The sequence below is a fragment of the Candida margitis genome, assembly GCF_024628925.1.
Source record: "Candida margitis strain CBS 14175 chromosome Unknown scaffold56, whole genome shotgun sequence".
Classification (NCBI taxonomy): domain Eukaryota; kingdom Fungi; phylum Ascomycota; class Pichiomycetes; order Serinales; family Debaryomycetaceae; genus Lodderomyces; species Lodderomyces margitis.
Genome location: NW_026261763.1, coordinates 22801 through 40094, shown reverse-complemented (window position 1 = coordinate 40094; position 17294 = coordinate 22801). Strand labels below are relative to the sequence as shown.

General features: G+C 39.7%; 8 protein-coding genes across 8 annotated transcripts; 2 read left to right on the top strand and 6 right to left on the bottom strand. All coding sequences in view use genetic code 12, as the record gives it.

The window, feature by feature from the left end:
* Nucleotides 1–181: 181 nt before the first annotated feature.
* On the bottom strand, nucleotides 182–1279 carry CANMA_001196 (uncharacterized protein; the record flags this gene model as incomplete). The annotated part of the gene is made up of 1 exon (XM_051813139.1): nucleotides 182–1279. The coding sequence occupies one exon, from the start codon at nucleotides 1277–1279 to the stop codon at nucleotides 182–184; it is 1098 nt and encodes a 365-aa protein (XP_051673160.1).
* Nucleotides 1280–1729: 450 nt separating this feature from the next.
* On the bottom strand, nucleotides 1730–3478 carry CANMA_001195 (uncharacterized protein; the record flags this gene model as incomplete). Its single annotated transcript, XM_051813138.1, has 1 exon — nucleotides 1730–3478. The coding sequence occupies one exon, from the start codon at nucleotides 3476–3478 to the stop codon at nucleotides 1730–1732; it is 1749 nt and encodes a 582-aa protein (XP_051673159.1).
* A 383-nt stretch (nucleotides 3479–3861) lies between these two features.
* Nucleotides 3862–4551, bottom strand: CANMA_001194 (uncharacterized protein; the record flags this gene model as incomplete). Its single annotated transcript, XM_051813137.1, has 1 exon — nucleotides 3862–4551. One exon carries the CDS (start codon nucleotides 4549–4551, stop codon nucleotides 3862–3864), a length of 690 nt encoding a protein of 229 aa, XP_051673158.1.
* Nucleotides 4552–5014: 463 nt separating this feature from the next.
* Nucleotides 5015–5977, bottom strand: PRS1 (ribose phosphate diphosphokinase subunit; the record flags this gene model as incomplete). The annotated part of the gene is made up of 1 exon (XM_051813136.1): nucleotides 5015–5977. One exon carries the CDS (start codon nucleotides 5975–5977, stop codon nucleotides 5015–5017), a length of 963 nt encoding a protein of 320 aa, XP_051673157.1.
* Nucleotides 5978–6305: 328 nt separating this feature from the next.
* CANMA_001192 (TATA-binding protein-associated factor TAF7) lies at nucleotides 6306–8123 on the bottom strand (the record flags this gene model as incomplete). Its single annotated transcript, XM_051813135.1, has 1 exon — nucleotides 6306–8123. The coding sequence occupies one exon, from the start codon at nucleotides 8121–8123 to the stop codon at nucleotides 6306–6308; it is 1818 nt and encodes a 605-aa protein (XP_051673156.1).
* Nucleotides 8124–8516: 393 nt separating this feature from the next.
* CANMA_001191 (putative acid anhydride hydrolase) lies at nucleotides 8517–12518 on the top strand (the record flags this gene model as incomplete). Its single annotated transcript, XM_051813134.1, has 1 exon — nucleotides 8517–12518. One exon carries the CDS (start codon nucleotides 8517–8519, stop codon nucleotides 12516–12518), a length of 4002 nt encoding a protein of 1333 aa, XP_051673155.1.
* Nucleotides 12519–14037: 1519 nt separating this feature from the next.
* On the top strand, nucleotides 14038–14766 carry CANMA_001190 (ubiquitin-specific protease; the record flags this gene model as incomplete). The annotated part of the gene is made up of 1 exon (XM_051813133.1): nucleotides 14038–14766. The coding sequence occupies one exon, from the start codon at nucleotides 14038–14040 to the stop codon at nucleotides 14764–14766; it is 729 nt and encodes a 242-aa protein (XP_051673154.1).
* A 66-nt stretch (nucleotides 14767–14832) lies between these two features.
* On the bottom strand, nucleotides 14833–16977 carry CANMA_001189 (uncharacterized protein; the record flags this gene model as incomplete). The annotated part of the gene is made up of 1 exon (XM_051813132.1): nucleotides 14833–16977. One exon carries the CDS (start codon nucleotides 16975–16977, stop codon nucleotides 14833–14835), a length of 2145 nt encoding a protein of 714 aa, XP_051673153.1.
* Nucleotides 16978–17294: the final 317 nt, after the last annotated feature.

The window sequence follows — 17294 nt, the reverse complement described above, 5'->3', positions numbered from 1 at the left end:
GAATTTTGTCCAGATGAGATGAGAGTGTACTGCACCTAATTGGAAAAAGGACACACAAAACTGCATTTCTATATAAGACACAAGAAGAAAACATATACAGCCAGAGAGATCAATCAATATAACCTTATTGTTAGAATATATATGTATATATATATAAACAACCTTCATCCCATGAGCAGCATCAAAATATCCTTCTATCATTCACAGCCCCTGTTTGCTTCCGCTCGAGCATGATTTTATCAGCCTCATGCAAACCGTATTTCTTTATCAACTTGGAGTAAAACAATCCACAAGCATTGCACAAAGTCCTACTTCCTTCGGGTCCCCTTCGCCATTCAGGTGTCTCCTTTGAATGGCAGTGCTGACAAACCACCTCTGGTTTGAGAGTCGAGTCTGGGCCAACCCTGCTTTCTTCAAATTGGTTTTTTCTTTCAAAATACAAGCACGCATCATTTGGATCCGTACTAACATTACCTGGCAATAAATTACCACCACTCAAAAAGGGTTCCATCTTCAAATTCTTTCTCCGATTTTTCTTTTGTGCACAACTGTTCAACATGTGCTGACTCAATCCTCTTTTTATACCAGCACTGGCACTGTTCCCACTCTGAGCCTTTGCAACTTTCGATCCCATCAAAAGTTGTTTTTTATCCTTATGCCGCTTCACATCCTCCAATAGTCCCGATACCTTTCGAAGGTTATTCAATACCTGGTCGATTTCAGCAGATTTCATTCTCTGTAAAACATTCTCAAAGGTGTGTCCAGTGTTTTCATAGGTGTAGTACAGCAAAACATTGATTTCCTTACACTTCAGCTCGAAATATGTAAAAAATTTAATCAACTCAGACACGAATTTGTAGTCGTTCTCTTTGTGTGGTTGGCCCCTATCCTGTTCCGTTTTCGATATATCCAAGCTTTCGATCGACGAGGGCGAAGTGGAGTACGATGGTAGACTTACTTCGTTCTTCGAGGTGTAGTACTGATTGGGATAGCTTTCATGTCTGCCGTAAATAGGAGTTCCATACATGTATTCTTGACCTTTGCCAAATGAGCGCCCATTCGAGCTTGTATCTATTGATGAATTCTGTGGGGCAGGCTGGCTATCCTCAAATAACGCCAGATTTCTGATTGAAGATGGATGCTGTACAACTCTCTGTGTTGGCGAAACAAACTCTATATCCTTCAACGTCTCATTTAATTGTCGAAATGATGGAAGTCTAGGCACAGGTCCCGGATTCTGGCAAATACCGTTATTCATTGAAACCTGATAACTTGCCATTTGGTTGAAAAGTTGACCAACAGGAGATCATTTATGAGATTTAAAGCATATCATCACATTTATGTACTTTTTTTTTCCTTTTGCTTATAATCCTTTTTATTTCATTAAAATTAAATTGGCATATCATAGAATTTCTTTTCAATGAATCAGTTGTGTAGGGTGGTGTATCTTGTTTGAAAAAAAAATAAATAAATAAATAAATAAATAAAAGCATTGGGGATAATTCCGATTTTAGTTATGCTGCCTCTTAGAATCCTTTGACTGGTTTCCATCTAATTAATTTAAACATTTTGATAGAATAAACACAAAAATGAAATATCGCAGTAATAGTTTTAATAAAATAATTCGAGGTGTACACACGATTTTAGGAAATTAATATTCCTTGCATGGTCTGGCATCTGAACCGCCTTTAGGTCTAGATCGTCATCAGACCTCTTACTAAGCGTATATTTATTTCTTTTTCTTCTTCTTTTTCGATGATGCCGATGTTTGCTTGACAACCACAGTACCTTGCTTCACGTCATTTGACTCGTTTTGAAGCTTTTCCTGGCTATCGAGGAAAAACATTAGGTCTCTTACTTGTTCATTTAGATCCTTATTTTGGTTTTTAAGTTCCTCAACACTATGCTTGAGCTCATCATTCATCTGCATTACGTGTTCAATTTTTTTTGAAAACGCTTCATTTAATGCATTGGCTGAACTTAGCTGTTTGCTCAAGTTGTGAATCTTCTCCTCCTTATTTTGGACTTTCTCCTTCAACGATGGTACAACCGAAGTTGTAAGATCCGCTACTTTACTAGACAAATCTTCGATTTTAATCTCAAACTCTTTCATGGTGTCCAGATTCAGGCTTGACGCGAAAGTGGAACCCTTTCTAGATTTGGATAACGATGTCAATGTTATTGCCTGTTGATCCAAAAGCTCCTCGTAGTATTCTCGTTGGCTTGCAAGCTGGCTGATTAATAACTGAGAGTATTCAAATCCAACTGCATCAATCTTATCAATGTTATTACCCAAACTCTTTGTCCCCTTTGGATCGCCCTTGTCAGGAAGCTCAACCAATTTACCATCAGATTCATTTGTTACTAAGCGATGCACATAGTTATCACCTGCATAATCCCACACCCGACTTGTATTTATCTCCATAGCAAAACAGTGACCTGTTGTGACAAAGTGTTTTAGTGAATGTTGCTCAGGCGCATACCTGCTGCAACCTACATTTCCACATATCAAGCAAATCCATAGATTCGAACTCTCCTGACAGTCCATGCAAACTTCATTCTCGTCGTTTGCGGAAGGAGAAGGGGCCTGCAGTACATTGCTCTGCAGCATTGGTTCTCTTAGATTTAGATTTTGTAACCTCCTATCATGGTTCAAGCTAGCTAAATTAGTCAAATTATGTGAGTATCGACAAACAGGACATGAATCGTCCCGCCATTTAGATAGACATTGACAGTGGAACGTATGCTGGCATGGAATAGTAAGTAGGCCAGTGACAGCAGAATCCATTTTCTCAAGGCACACTGGACATGTCGGAAGCTCAATAATGGTATTATTGGTTGTTGCAATAGCATCCTTGGTTGGGCAGGTATGATCATTTTCAGGAGGTGATGTGAACGGATCGGAAAGGAGGAACGGAATCAATGATTGCATCCCCTCGTGACGCTGTTGGTAGTGAATTTGAACAGAGTCCACAAAAATGACATGAGACGTTTCGGGCTCCATGGAGTTGAAACTTTTGCCATCAAATTGAAATTGAAATTCTGCTGCCTTTACGATGTCTCGAAACTTGATCAATACTAAAAATCTATTCTGTTTATCACTTTTTAGAATTCTGATGTGTGAAATTGAACAAATGAATGATTCCCCTATGTACCCTAATAGGTCTGTTGCAGTGAAATAAGTGGGTATTGCCAAAATTGCAACCATGGTGTTATCACCGGGGTTGGTCGTAATCTTCCTCTTCCCGAGCACTCCATCAGATAAATCATCATCTTCAAATTCACGGTATAGTCTAATCACACCCTCTCCAATCAGCTGAGCCTTGATTGGTTCTATTGCTTCGGGTATCATCTTCAGATCTGTTGATGGCTTAATGTCAATGTCCGTTATACTTATGTCTGAATATCGATAGTCTGAACTCAAATTAGTTGATGGGAGAAAATCAAATATAATATGGTAGGAATCGTTACCAATCATGCTATGTTTAGATGAGAATATGTACGCCTTGTCTCATAGCTTGGGGGTGAAATGATGAGGTTTACAATTGTCGTGCAAATGACAAAGCCAAGTTGCCTTTTTTTTTTTAATTTTTTATCTTTGTTTTGTCCTTTTGTCGACTACAACACAGTGCTTTATACAACTTTTGATTTATCTACAACTGATTGCAAGTTGTCCATTGTCGACTGGATAATTCAAACCGCTCTGTGTGTATTTAAATGCAAACAATGAACAAGGATAAGCCACACCAATCTACAACAATCATTTTTATATGTATTTCTTCTCTAAAACTGTCAACAATCTTCAAAGTAAGCGTAAAGCTTTACTACCAATCTAATCTATATGCTGTTCTAAAATCGATATCAGAGATAATATTTTTCCAAATCAAATTCTGTCAAATTAGAAAGGATTTCTCCCCTTGTTCCAATGATGTCCTTCTCCTTCCCATCTAGAATAGATAACGCGTTTGGATCGGGTATCCAGATGACGTGGGCATTTGCAGCTATGCCTGAATGCACACCCGGTATTCCGTCCTCGAAAATGAGACACTCTTCGATTTCCAAAGGTTCCAAACCTTGTTGGGCACGCTCCTTGTTGAGGCTGGCTAAACATGCAAACCATATGTCTGGGTGGGGTTTTCCTCGTCCTGTTGGGATCCTTGGGTCGTCACCAGTTACAATATGCCCCTCAAAAAGCTCAAAGCCGTGCTGAAGATGCTTGGTTTTTCTGTCATAATTGACTGTGTTGGAGCTTGTTCCTAATGCTATTGGAATATTCTTTTTGTAGAGATCTTCCAATAGCTCCAAAGCTCCTGGTAGGAACCTGGCTTTGTGCCATTTATTGGCTTGAATCACAACGGCTTCTTGGGCAAACTGTTCTGGAGTTAACGGTAACTTGTATTCTTCAACCATTATCTTGGTAGCTTCTAAACCAGGTCTTCCCTGAAGTTTTATTTTAACGTCCCAGGTCATGGGACCCTTCCCATACTTGGCGAGAAGCTCGGAGGCAGCTTCTGTGTATATGTCTTCTGTATTGAGAATAGTTCCATCCATGTCTTTTTGTGTGGGTTAGTCCAAGCGCGTCAAAGAATTTTTGCAAAGCTATTGAAAATAAACGTACCGAAAAGACATGCCTTGATTTTAGTGTGGCTATCATATGAGATGTTAGAAATGCTTGATGATACTGAGCTGATTAGACTTGACATACTGTTTTGACCCCGCCATGCTTAGATAAAATGCGTTTGCAGGTAATACTTAAACTGTACTGTTGTTTTCTGAAATAAACTGGAAAACGAAAAAAAAAAATCAAAATACAAAAAGCGTCTTCAGAGAAAAAGCAAAAAAGAGGCTGTTATTATGCAGGATATGACGTCCAGAGTCTGTAATGGAAGGAGGGGTTGAAAGTAGAGGACAGATAATCAGACAAGTGTATCACGTTTTTATTTGAAGTAAATGAAACAACCTCTGGCTAATTTAGGCTGGTTTATAAGAAAAATAAGAGACTCCTAATAATAACTCACAATGGAGCATTCTTGAATAAATAAGAGATGCTTTCACCGTTGTGTAATCTTCTGATAGCTTCTGCAATCACTGCAGAGACATCAATGGTGTCCAACTTATTAGACAACTTCAATTTCTCTTCGAACGGTACGGTGTTGGTACAAACAACTTTTTTCAATTTGGAGTTGTTTATATTTTTTATGGCATTTCCTGACAAGATTCCGTGTGTCACAATAGCAATCACTTCTTGGGCGTTGTTATCTAGCAAAACTTCCGCTGCCTTGGCCAAGGTGCCACACGTGTCTGCCATATCATCGACAATTACACAGATTTTGTTAGTCACATCTCCCACTAAAACCATCCTTGACACCTCATTTGCCCTCGCCCTCTCCTTGTGAATTAAGGCAAAATTCAAATCAAGTCTGTCCGCTAAACCTGCAGCTCTTTTAGCACCACCGGCATCGGGAGATATTATGATTGCATCTTTGTAATCGATTGTCTCCTTAATGTATCTCACTACACTAGGCTCAGCATACAAATTGTCGACGGGAACATCGAAAAAGCCTTGAATCTGCGACGCATGTAAATCCATTGTAATGACATGGTCGCATCCTGCAGTTGTGAGCATGTCTGCCATTAATTTAGCAGTGATTGGTGCTCGAGATTTGTCTTTCCTGTCCTGTCTGGCATAGGGGAAGTTGGGAAGAATCACCGTTATTCTCCTTGCACTTGCTGTTTTACAGGCATTAATCATAATCATCAACTCTATGACACGATCATTGACTACCCCTGACCCAATTTGGCAGATAATAAATATGTCCTCATCTCTCACTGACTCTCCAATAGAGAATTGAACCTCTCCAGTAGATTCTCGTTTCAATTCACTGGGAGTGATTTGAAGTCCCAATCTTTTGGACACTAATTCCGCAAGGCCACGGTGGACATCACTAGCTAGTAACTTGATTGAATTTGTTGACATCGGTAAGTGGGTAAGTGGGTAGGTGAGTAGGTGGGTAGATATATAGGTAGATATGTATATCCCGCTGCTGTAATAAAAGGGGGGAGAGTCAATATACTAGTCCAACAAAGTAATGCAAAAGGGAAATGCTGCTTTTCTCTGCTCACGATGAGTTTACCTCACAAAATCTTTTGATTGACAAATGTATGTGTGTGTGTGTGTGTGTAGAACAAAAAAAACAAGTTTTTTAAATTTTTTTAAATTTAAAAAAATTTTGAAAAAAAGAAAAAGAGCACACAAAACAATGGTATTACAATTGTCGCTACCCAATTTATGTTTCATTTATTTATCAAAAAAGATCATCTATGGAGTCAGCACTGTCATTTGCTTGATTATCCAGAGCTCCCCCTTCGTCTGCATCATCTTCATCCTCTGCCTCTTCCATAGCTTCTTCATTTTCACCTTCTCGTGCATTGGACCTTGTCTCTGTGTTCAATTGGCCAGTGCTTGAACTGTTCTGCAAACTCTCTTCGTTTTCAATAGACTTCAGTAAATCCCTCTTTTTCTGATCCAATGAGGCTTTAAGCGACGAAATATTACTCTGAAGTTTCATTTTTGTCATTGTGTTGCTTGTGGAAGAAAGGTTCTTTTTATGTTTCTCTACTGCTTTCTCCAATTCTGTAATTTCCTCCTCTAGTAATTTGGAATGCAATGGGTTTCCCTTCCTCTGCTCACTGTCTTCATCTTCGTCCTCATCCTCATCTTCGTCCTCTTCGTCATCATCGTCATCATCGTCGTCCTCTTCATCCTCTTCATTCTCTTCATTCTCTTCATTCTCTTCATTCTCTTCATTCTCTCCCTCCTCTTCCCCATCCTTATCATCCTCGTCGCCTTCATTTTCTTCATCTTCTATTTCCCCAAACAATAGTGCGTCGTCGTCTTCATCTTCTCCACTTATCGAGCCTTCCATTAGTGCACCTTTTTCTTGTAGCATTTCTGCCATCAGTGGGGATACTGTTACTACTTGCTGATCGCTTGATGAGTCCTTGCCACCAAGCACTTTATTCAATTCTTCTTCAAGATTAACTTCAAAATCGTCTTCGGGATTCAATTCTTCATCCTCTTCTTCTCCTAATCCACCGATGTTATTATTGCCTGTGTGTGTAATACCACGAAGATCGTTTGAGTCTTCAGCATCTCCGATGTTAGTCCCCAATGGTTTGTCTAGTTTTTGACCCAAATGCTCAGGATAAGGCGATGCCACTGCAGAAGGTGTGTTACTAGAGTGTCCATATTTGGGATATGACAGTGGATCCACGAACTCAAAATGGCTTTCTTCAGCCTCGTTGTCTAGTTTTATCAAAGAGTCAACCCTATCTTCAATATCCTGGATCACTCTGTGATCAGCTCGTGTGGGCCGAAACCTACGATAGACATCCCTAAATGGTTCTAGCACTCCATTTCGACATACCGACCGTTTCCGAGGTACCTCGTGGTTTTTGACATACTCATAGAATGGGTGTTTGAATAGATAGTCATCAGGTACTTCAAAATCCTTTTCTGTATTCAACTGTGTGGGATTTATCGTGTGCAAAACAAGTAATACCTGCGATACATCTAAATTCTTGAGTATATTCTTTCTGTCAACCGTTTTGTAAACCTCAATCATTGTTGGCAAATCAATTAGCCTTGCCGAATAAAGGGTGCCGTTAACATTCACAACTGCCTTGTCTCTTGTAATCCATTTCACATTGAGTCCTGTTAAATCACCCGATTCAACGGCATTGTGTACAAACTCAAGGTTTATGTCGTTTAAAAATCTTAAAACTATCCCTTGTTCAATTAAGGGGTCATCTTCCAAATCAGGGGCTTCAGAATCGTACCCTTCACCAGGTATTCTCGTGGGTTTTATCCTCACTCGAGGAACAAACTTGGGTTTGGTTGTACTGCCAGAAACTTTGGTTTTACTCTTCGATAAGCTTAGCTTTAGTCTCTTTGGCCTCTCCTCTTCATTTGGCTCTTTTACTTCTGCAGCTCTTTTTGACGAACTCGCCTGCGGTGCTTTAATTTTTAAACTAGGCGGCTTCTGATTACTCTGCTCATTCCGAGGCAGTGGACCGCTCAAACTGTCCATTGGCTGGACCTTGAGTTTTAATTTCAAAGCCATCTTTGGGATTCCTGTGTTCTGTGCTTCTACTGTTGATGTTTCGGTTCCTTTAGAGAAAGATAGAGAGAGCTTTCCTAATTTTTTTCATGCAGGACAAATAAATGATTGAAGCCAGAGAGCAAATGTCCCATTACATGGCTGTCTTTTGAAGCTCCTACGTACCACACCTGGCTTTTGAAGGGGAGATTATACATGGACCTAGTCACAACAGAAGCATTGTAGACTAAACAATGTGGTTTCAGTTTAAAGACATTTCACGTATTCCATTACTTCACTTCATCCTCTTTTTGGCTTGCTATTTCATCTACAAAATATGAATTTTTATTTTTTTCGTATTCTCTAACCCCAATTCAAAAGACCCTAACCCCATAGCTAACTAATTGCTTCGTTACAATGACCAAAACCCAGCGGCCGATACCTAGAAGCCGCAGATCTTCGTCCTATGATCGGAGACTTCCGCGGTCCCGTACCAACTCGATAACATCCATGGATTCTTCAGCAAGTCACATCTTGGAGGATAACAACTATGAGATGTTTTCGGGTGCAGCATCCGAAGTTATTCCGTCGTCCATTACTTCTTTGCACTACCCCCACAGCTTTGGTAACAGAAGAGAGTCATTAGTGTCTCGAGAAACGTCGCCGTTGCTTAGCGCAGATGAAAACAACATCGATTTGAGGTCAGTAAATTCCGCTGCATCAAGAAGATCTGACGAGACTCAGTCACAATTTCGATTCTTTTCTCCCGATGAGATTGAAATGGCCCAAGGTGGATCTACAATAGAGAACCCGGAAGACCCTGTTGATTATAATACAAATTGGGATTATTCAATAGACAAATTTGTTGGTGATGAAGAATCATCGCAAGCAGAAGCAGTTTTTGCTGACGCCTATTCAGGCAGGATGCAAAGTCCTGAAGCACCTGATTATGGGTCAGTGGAATTTGAACGACGGAATCGTCGTGATTCAGATGCAAGTAGTGACAAATCAGATCTGTTCAATGAAAACGGCGACGAAACAAACCAAATCAACGAGGACTTCTACCAACAATACCCCACCAAGCTTCACTCCCAGAGATATTACTTAGCAGAAGAGGACATTGTCGTCGGTATTGCTGGTTACCGCAACTGTTGGTGGAAGAAGTATTTGTACTACATCTTATGCATCAGCACCTTTGGGGTGGGGTTTTTAATATTAAGATGGTTTCCCAGATATAGAGTCAACTTTATGAGCACAAAGTGTCCACTTGGGTTATCGGATTGGTGCGTCATTGAGAATGAATTTGGTGAGCTTCAGATTATAGACATTGACAAACAACGATTCGACGAAAGACTTTCAAATTTTTTGACCATACATGAAGAAAAAGCACAAAGTGACCCAGTGGTACCTTACGTTCACTCATTTATTTACCGATACATTAAATTTTTTTATGATCCCACGGAAGACATTTTTCGAACAAATTCCAACTGGTACGATATACGCTGGTTGAGTTTAAAGACGATCAAAGAAGGAATTTCACAATCTCTTCAAGAGCAGAGACTTGAGATTTTTGACTCAAACAAGATAGAGATTGATGAAAAGACAACCTTTCAGTTGCTTGCAGATGAGGTTTTGCATCCATTCTACATATTTCAAATATTTTCGATCTTCTTGTGGCTTGCAGACGACTATTACTACTATGCCTCGTGCATATTCATCATTTCCATGGTCTCAATTGTCAACTCATTGATTGAAACCAAGTCTACTATGAAGAGATTGCAACAGATTTCGAAATTCGAATGCGAGGTGAGAGTTTGGAGAAATGGATTTTGGAAACAAATTGACTCTGTCGATTTGGTACCCGGTGATATTTTTGAAATAGATCCCTCTTTGAGCGTGATTCCTTGTGATGCTCTACTTGTCAACGGAGAGTGTGTTTTGAACGAATCGATGTTGACAGGTGAGAGTGTGCCAGTTACTAAGGCACAAGCTACAAAGGACGTTGTCAAACTTTTACCGCAGAATTTTATTGACCCCAACTTGTCGCGGTCGTATTTATTCAATGGAACTAAATTACTAAAAATGAAGTCGACCAATGATGAACCGGTTATTGCAATGGCGTTGAAAACAGGATTCAGTACAACCAAAGGGTCTCTAGTTCGATCAATGATGTTCCCTAAACCCACAGGCTTCAAGTTTTACAGAGACTCTTTCAAGTATATTGGATTTATGACATTAATTGCTGCATTGGGATTTACTTACTCAACCTACAACTTTATAAAACTTGGTCTAAGTAAAAGACTAATGATATTGAGGGCATTGGATATAATCACAATAGTGGTACCTCCAGCTTTACCGGCAACCTTGACTATTGGAACCACTTTTGCCATTGCAAGACTCAAAAAGCTCAATATATACTGTATCGCGCCCACTCGTGTGAACATAGGAGGGAAATTAGATGTCATTTGCTTTGATAAAACAGGCACTTTGACCGAAGATGGGTTAGATGTATTGGGAGTCCATTTGGCCAATAACGCAAAAGGAAGAAAAGAAATCGTATTCGAAGACTTGGTAACTGATGTACTGCTTCTAAATCTAACCCGAGGCTCTGGCTATGAAACGAATAACGGGGAGTTTCTATTGCGGTGTATGGCGTCCTGTCATTCCCTAAGACATATAGACGACGAACTAATGGGCGATCCTTTGGACGTGAAGATGTTTGAGTTTACAAAATGGGATTACGGAGAAGATCGCAATTCAGGAAAGCCAGTGGTTTCGGGCAAAGCCAACTCCCATATTATAGAAAGGGAGTTTGAATTCTTGGCGCCTTTGAGAAGAATGTCTGTGATTTGTAAATCGGATAAGAAGAAATACGTGTTTACTAAAGGTGCCCCGGAAGTAATGATCGAGATATGCGTTCCGGAGTCCATCCCATCCAACTATGAAGAGCTACTTCATCATTATACACACTTGGGATTTAGGGTCATAGCATGTGCATACAAGCATGTTGACAGCTGCAACCTCGAGAGATCTGATGCCGAGTCCAGCTTGACATTTGCCGGATTCATCATTTTTGAGAACAAACTCAAACTCTCCACGGCGCCAACTTTAGAAAAGTTGAACGATGCGCAAATTCGTACTATTATGTGTACAGGTGATAACATTTTAACTGCAATCAGCGTTGCAAAGGAATCAAAATTAGTTCCTGACAGCAAATGTATTATTTACGTTCCATTGATTGAAGCGAAGGATGATCAGCAGTATATTTCGTGGCAGGACGTTAATGATCCCGAAAACAGGTTAGACCCGGAAACACTCAAGCCGGCTGATATAAGACAAGACAGCAATTACAGGTTGGCAATTACGGGTGATATATTCAGAATTTTATTGACCGAGCTCAAAGACGTCAATTTGAACCAAAATGTGTTGATGAAGTGTGATATATTTGCAAGAATGTCGCCGGATGAAAAACATGAATTAGTCGAGCAACTTCAAAAAATCGATTACACTGTTGGATTTTGTGGTGATGGTGCTAATGATTGTGGGGCCTTGAAGGCTGCAGATGTGGGTATTTCCCTTTCTGAAGCTGAGGCGTCAGTTGCAGCGCCCTTCACGTCCCGGATATTTGAGATTTCATGTGTCCTCGATATTATCAAAGAAGGAAGATCAAGCTTGGTCACGAGTTTTTCGTGCTTTGAATATATGTCACTATACTCAGCGATTCAATTTATCACTGTCACTATACTTTACAAAACAGGGACCAATTTGGGTGATTTTCAATTTTTGTACATTGACTTGTTTTTGATCTTGCCCTTGGCAATTTTCATGTCTTGGTCAAAGCCGTATCCTAAATTGGCACTAAAGAGACCTACGGCAAATTTGGTGTCACCAAAGATACTTATACCTTTGGTTTGCAATATTTTACTTCTATTGTTATTCCAAATGCTCACTTGGCTGTGGGTGAAAAAAGAACCTTGGTACATCAAGCCAGTTCCTGGAAACGACGACGAAGTTCTGTCTTCTGACAATACAGTTCTATTTTTGTTTTCCAACTTCCAGTACATCTTGATTGCGGTGATCTTAAACCAGGGCCCTCCATACCGTGCACCTATTCAAAAGAATGTTCCATTTTTATTGAACTTGGTTGCTGCGTTAGCCTTATCTACTGCGCTATTTTTCGTCAATGTGGATTCAAGCTTTGGTGATTTGATGCAATTGACAAGACTTGGCAGCTACTTTTACTATTACATCTTACTTTTAGCTGGCTTAAACTTTGTGCTTATGGTATTGGGAGAAAAATTCTGGTTTTCTCGACTTATTAGGGTGTACAAGAGATTGTTCCAGCGCCACAAGATTGGTAAGAGTAAAAAATTGTTTAAAAACTTGCGCAAGGAATTCGATCAAATTCAAAGTGTTTAGAGTTTAAAGTTTTATAGAATGTATTAATGTGTACAGACTTTGCCATATAACTTTTTATCTCTTCAGTATGTGAAGCGTTAGTTGTTGGAAGACTGCTTAAACTAAATCCAAGTAGGGGAAGAGAAGTAGGAAGACGAATGTGCATGCCAAAAAAAAACATGAAAAAAAAAAAGAAAATGATTCTGCCCAGGATCGAACTGGGGACGTTATGCGTGTTAAGCATATGCCATAACCAACTAGACCACAGAACCTTTTCTGAAGGTTTTTGATGTATTCGAGAATAAGGACTGGAAGATTTATTCAATATATTGTAGTAGGAACAGGAACCGAAAACAATACGTGAATAAGGGGAAACTTTAGAAGAAACTTTAAGCAAACAAAGTCCATTTAGAAACAGACAAATTTAGTTGATTATACAACAGTTTTGTTGAAGGTACGAAGTTAATTCTTACTTAAATTTTGATCATCATGGCCTAGGCAATTGGTCTTCTGGCTAACCTTTTTTTTCATAAGAGTTCATTTGTGCTGCAGTTCTAAGTTACTTGTTCAGGCTTCAATTTTGTATCTTGAATTGACAAACAGACCATCTACCATTATAAAGTGAGAATTTCCAATCTTTGATTGCGGAAGTTATAGGAAATTATTAGAAGGCTATCCTGGATAAGAAATTATGGATTTACAATGAACCTATTACTAACTGTAACTGTTTTTATCCTAAAAGAGTAAATTGAACAAAATTCTTGTTTTTCTTCTATAGTGATAAGGAAAAATCAGCGATTGTTCCCCTTTGATGAATGTTATCCTGGTTTAATATAAAAGGATATAGAATTTCCTAGAGGAATCCGATTAGGATAAGTTCTTAGAACCAGCTTAGATATCCAATTAAGTTAAAATATGCTACAATTATGGAAGCGAGCAAAGCAACATTGCACCCAATGAATTTTGTTGTTGGGGCGTTTTTGGTGATTTTAGAGTCATCCAAGGGGGTACTAACAACTAATCTTCTTTTGAATCATTGGTTGCTTGTTGTTTGCCTTTTAGATATCATAGAGACTTGGAAGTGGTGAGCGTTTACTGCACTTAGGAATAGGTCAACTATGTCAGTCTTTTTCCTTGTTTTAGTGGGATAATTCATGTATCCTCTTCGGTTAAAAAGCAAAGCCTTTGCCAGGTGTATACCACATTCTGCAGAAGGCTCCTTTGTGATATATTTGAAGAACTATTACCTCTGTGCTACCAAGTGGTAGATAGGTCGGGGTCACGATGAGGGTAACTTGGGGGAAGGAAAAGTACGTATTTTGTGAATAAATTTAATGAGATATAGGTAAGGTATTTATTATTGTCATCAATCTTATCGATGTAATCTTTGTCCAACTAAAAACCTCTTCTTCTGTATTTTTCTTAGTGGCAAATCGCTAAAACAAAAAAAGAAAAAAAAAACAAACCCCAATCCTCTACTGTCGATTAGCTTTGCATAACCATTGCAGTCAAGTCCTCCATAATAACCCTACACACGGCCATGGCTGATCTGAAACTGGTAATTCCTTTAGAGTCAAATCCTTCAATTTTCACCGACCTTTCTCAAAAATTGGGTCTTTCACCTATATTGCAATTTCATGATGTGTATTCACTAACTGATCCTGAGCTTTTGTCATTTTTACCGCAGCCGGTATTCGGAATTATACTTTTATTTCCCTTAACTCCAAGCTATGAAGCCTACAGAAGAGAGAAAGATGCAGAGGGTGGTAAATATGGAAATGAAAATCCTAACGTGCACTGGTTCAAGCAAACTATTGGAAATGGTTGCGGTTTGTACGCCTTACTACACATATTGATTAATATTCTGCCCGATCTAACATTAAGCCATCTGCAAATAAACGACTTGGCTACCAAAATTGAAGGTAGAAACCTCTCTGTGGAAGAAGTGAGTCTAATTGTCGAGGAGTTGGAAAGGAACATCAAGCTTGATGAGCAATTCGGGTCCAAAGGGCAAACAGAGGCACCTGCACCAGGAGAGTCAATTGAATTCCACTTTATCAGTTTCATCAAAGGTAAGGACAACCATTTGTACGAGTTGGACGGAAGAAGAAACGGTCCCATTGACTTGGGTGAAGTTGGTGCTGCCGGCGCTGAGAGCATAATCAAGGAACTGAAGTTGATTGACAAAATTCAATTCTACATCGATAATGCTGATGAAAGGAATAAGCACAATTTTGCCTTGATGGCACTAGGACCAACATTAGATTAGACTAAGCAATACGATACAATCATGTGTTCTCTTCTTTTTTCTTTTTCTTTTTTCTCTTTTTTTGCATTAAATTTGTCCTTTGATATCTATTTTTGTTGATTTCTTGTATAATGCTTTTACAGTACCCTTAGCCCTGAAAGCTTGAAAATCATCTTTAGTGATAAATGTGTCCAACTGAAACTTGCGCAAAAAAGCATCACAATCTCTCCTATCCTCGAAGCTCAACAAATCCTGCAAAGATTCAATCTTCATGCCTGTTCTGTTTGCGCTGCAAATAACATAAAGTCCGGACAATCTTATTTTGTTGTCCAAGAATCCTGATATCACTTTTAACGCCAAATGCACATCGTTCAAACCTTTATATTCACCTAGCTCTTCATAAAACTGGAAACAGTTGTTTGTGAGCTTATAGTTATTGAGCCTGAATAAGGACATAATAAACTTAAAATACACCACATTCGCATTCTCCCTCTGGAACCCCTTGTAGTCTTGTAACAAACTAAGTTTTAGTTTACAAATTTCACTGTTACTATTTGTTATCATCATGTATATGATCTTATAGCAGATCATCTCAACTTCCAGCGAAATAAAACGCTTCAGCCAATCAAGAGATGACTGTCTTTTGTAGTTATAGAGAAACTTCAACTGACCCAGGCATTGATTGAACTCGCCGAGGTCATCGTGTTTCAAAGCAAGTCGAGCGTTCTGCTCGTACACAGAAATGGCAAAATCGTTCTTGATGTGCTGGACAGTGAGATCTTGTCGTATGGACTTGAATTGATTATTGAGATAGTGATATGCTTCTTTGTCTGGCAATGTACCGTATTTTTTGAGGACGTATTGGACACTTTTTTCCAATATGTGCTGAGGTCGCACATTCCTTGGATCTGGTTCTGAAGTCAACCGCAAGTAATATTTCTCCAAGTTAGGATTAAGACCCACAATAGGCCCACCATTTTTTACGTTCGCGGTAGTTGGTGGCAATGTGTGAGGTAGGCTCGTGGCTTCAAATCTCTCTGCCCTTTGTCGCTTTCTTTCGTGTGACGCGTAATCCTCCTCTGCAACTCGTTTACTATTTACAGCAGCATAAGGCTTAGCTTGCCGTGGTATATCCCCATCTTGGGCAGACCCGAAAGACTTTTGTGGCTTTCCTCTCATAAAGGTTGAAGATTCTGCATTTATGGGAGCCACATCTGCACCCCCATCCAAAGGTATTCTATCTACAGCCAGTTCCCTTTGCGGTGGTGAAATTGGTTCCTTTGTCGATGTGGTATAGCGTGTGGTCATATTGACCGTTTGATGGTTGTTTTGGTTCCTACTCCCACCATATCGAGATGATCCCCCACTCACTCCATCCAGTGTAGTCCGATTTCTGTTGCTTGCATTTTCCTCCTCACACTGCAATAGCATCTCCCCTCCCCCATCCAACAACGGGATCTTCTGCTTGGCCCAATCGTTGATGAACATAAGCTCCCTGTTCTGTGCCAGTGTAATGAGTATCGCAAGTTGTTCTTTAGCTTCAGCTTGGTCCCTTGGAGAGAGATTTCCAATAGCAACTAGCTTCCTTTCAACAAATGGGCGAAAGGAAGGCGGAAAATTATCGTTATTATTCGGCTGGTGCGTTTGTGGAGGCTGTGGCTGTTCGTTATGAGCTTCGGCGTTGTTGATACTCGGGCGTTTTGGGGATGTGTTGCTGTAACGTCGTGTGGAATTCCTGGAGTGCGTCGGTTGCGAGTTATAGCTAGATTTTACAGGTATTGGATCATTCCTAGTATCACGTCGTGATATCTGAGTGTAGCTCGTGGGTTGGCTCTGGGGTTCAACCTTTGGTGAACTAGCCCTCTGGGAATCGTACCCATCTTCTCCGAATGTATATTCATCGTGTGAATAACTCGTTTCTGTGAAGGAAGTGCTGTCTGGTGTATAGTTCTGGTTACTGTTCTCTTCCCTCTCATAAACCCCATTATTTCTATTGCCATGGTTAAACCCCCCTTCTTTGAAAGATCTACCATTCCCACTGCTGAGATTGTCTCCTCCTCCTCCTCCTTCTCGATTATTTCTTCTATTATTACCTCCTCCTTCTCTTCTCCCCCCACTTCCACCTGCTGCTCCTCCACCACCATTGTTTCCACCGCCGTGGTTACGTCCTCGTCTCTTATTACTATTTTTAGGTTTGAATGCAGTGGGTTGAACTTCGTTATAGTTGGCCATCTTTGACACTTGCAGATTGCGGTTGAACCCTCCCTAAATTTTCCTCTATCTCAGTGACCAAATGTGTTCCAGTTTTAAAAAAAAAAGAATAATCGTAAAGGATGTTTTCTGATGTCTTTTGTAAGCAAAAAGTCACCAGAAATTATAGGTTTGACAATGCTGGAGATTTCCTACAATAGGTCTTGATGAAGTATTATTTTCGATTAGTTTGTAACTTGACGGTGCTTCTCTCTTTTCTCGTCTTTTTGATGGTGGTGTTTTTTTATTTTTCTCTTCTTCAAACATTCAAAAAATATGAGTATTATATTATTTGTATC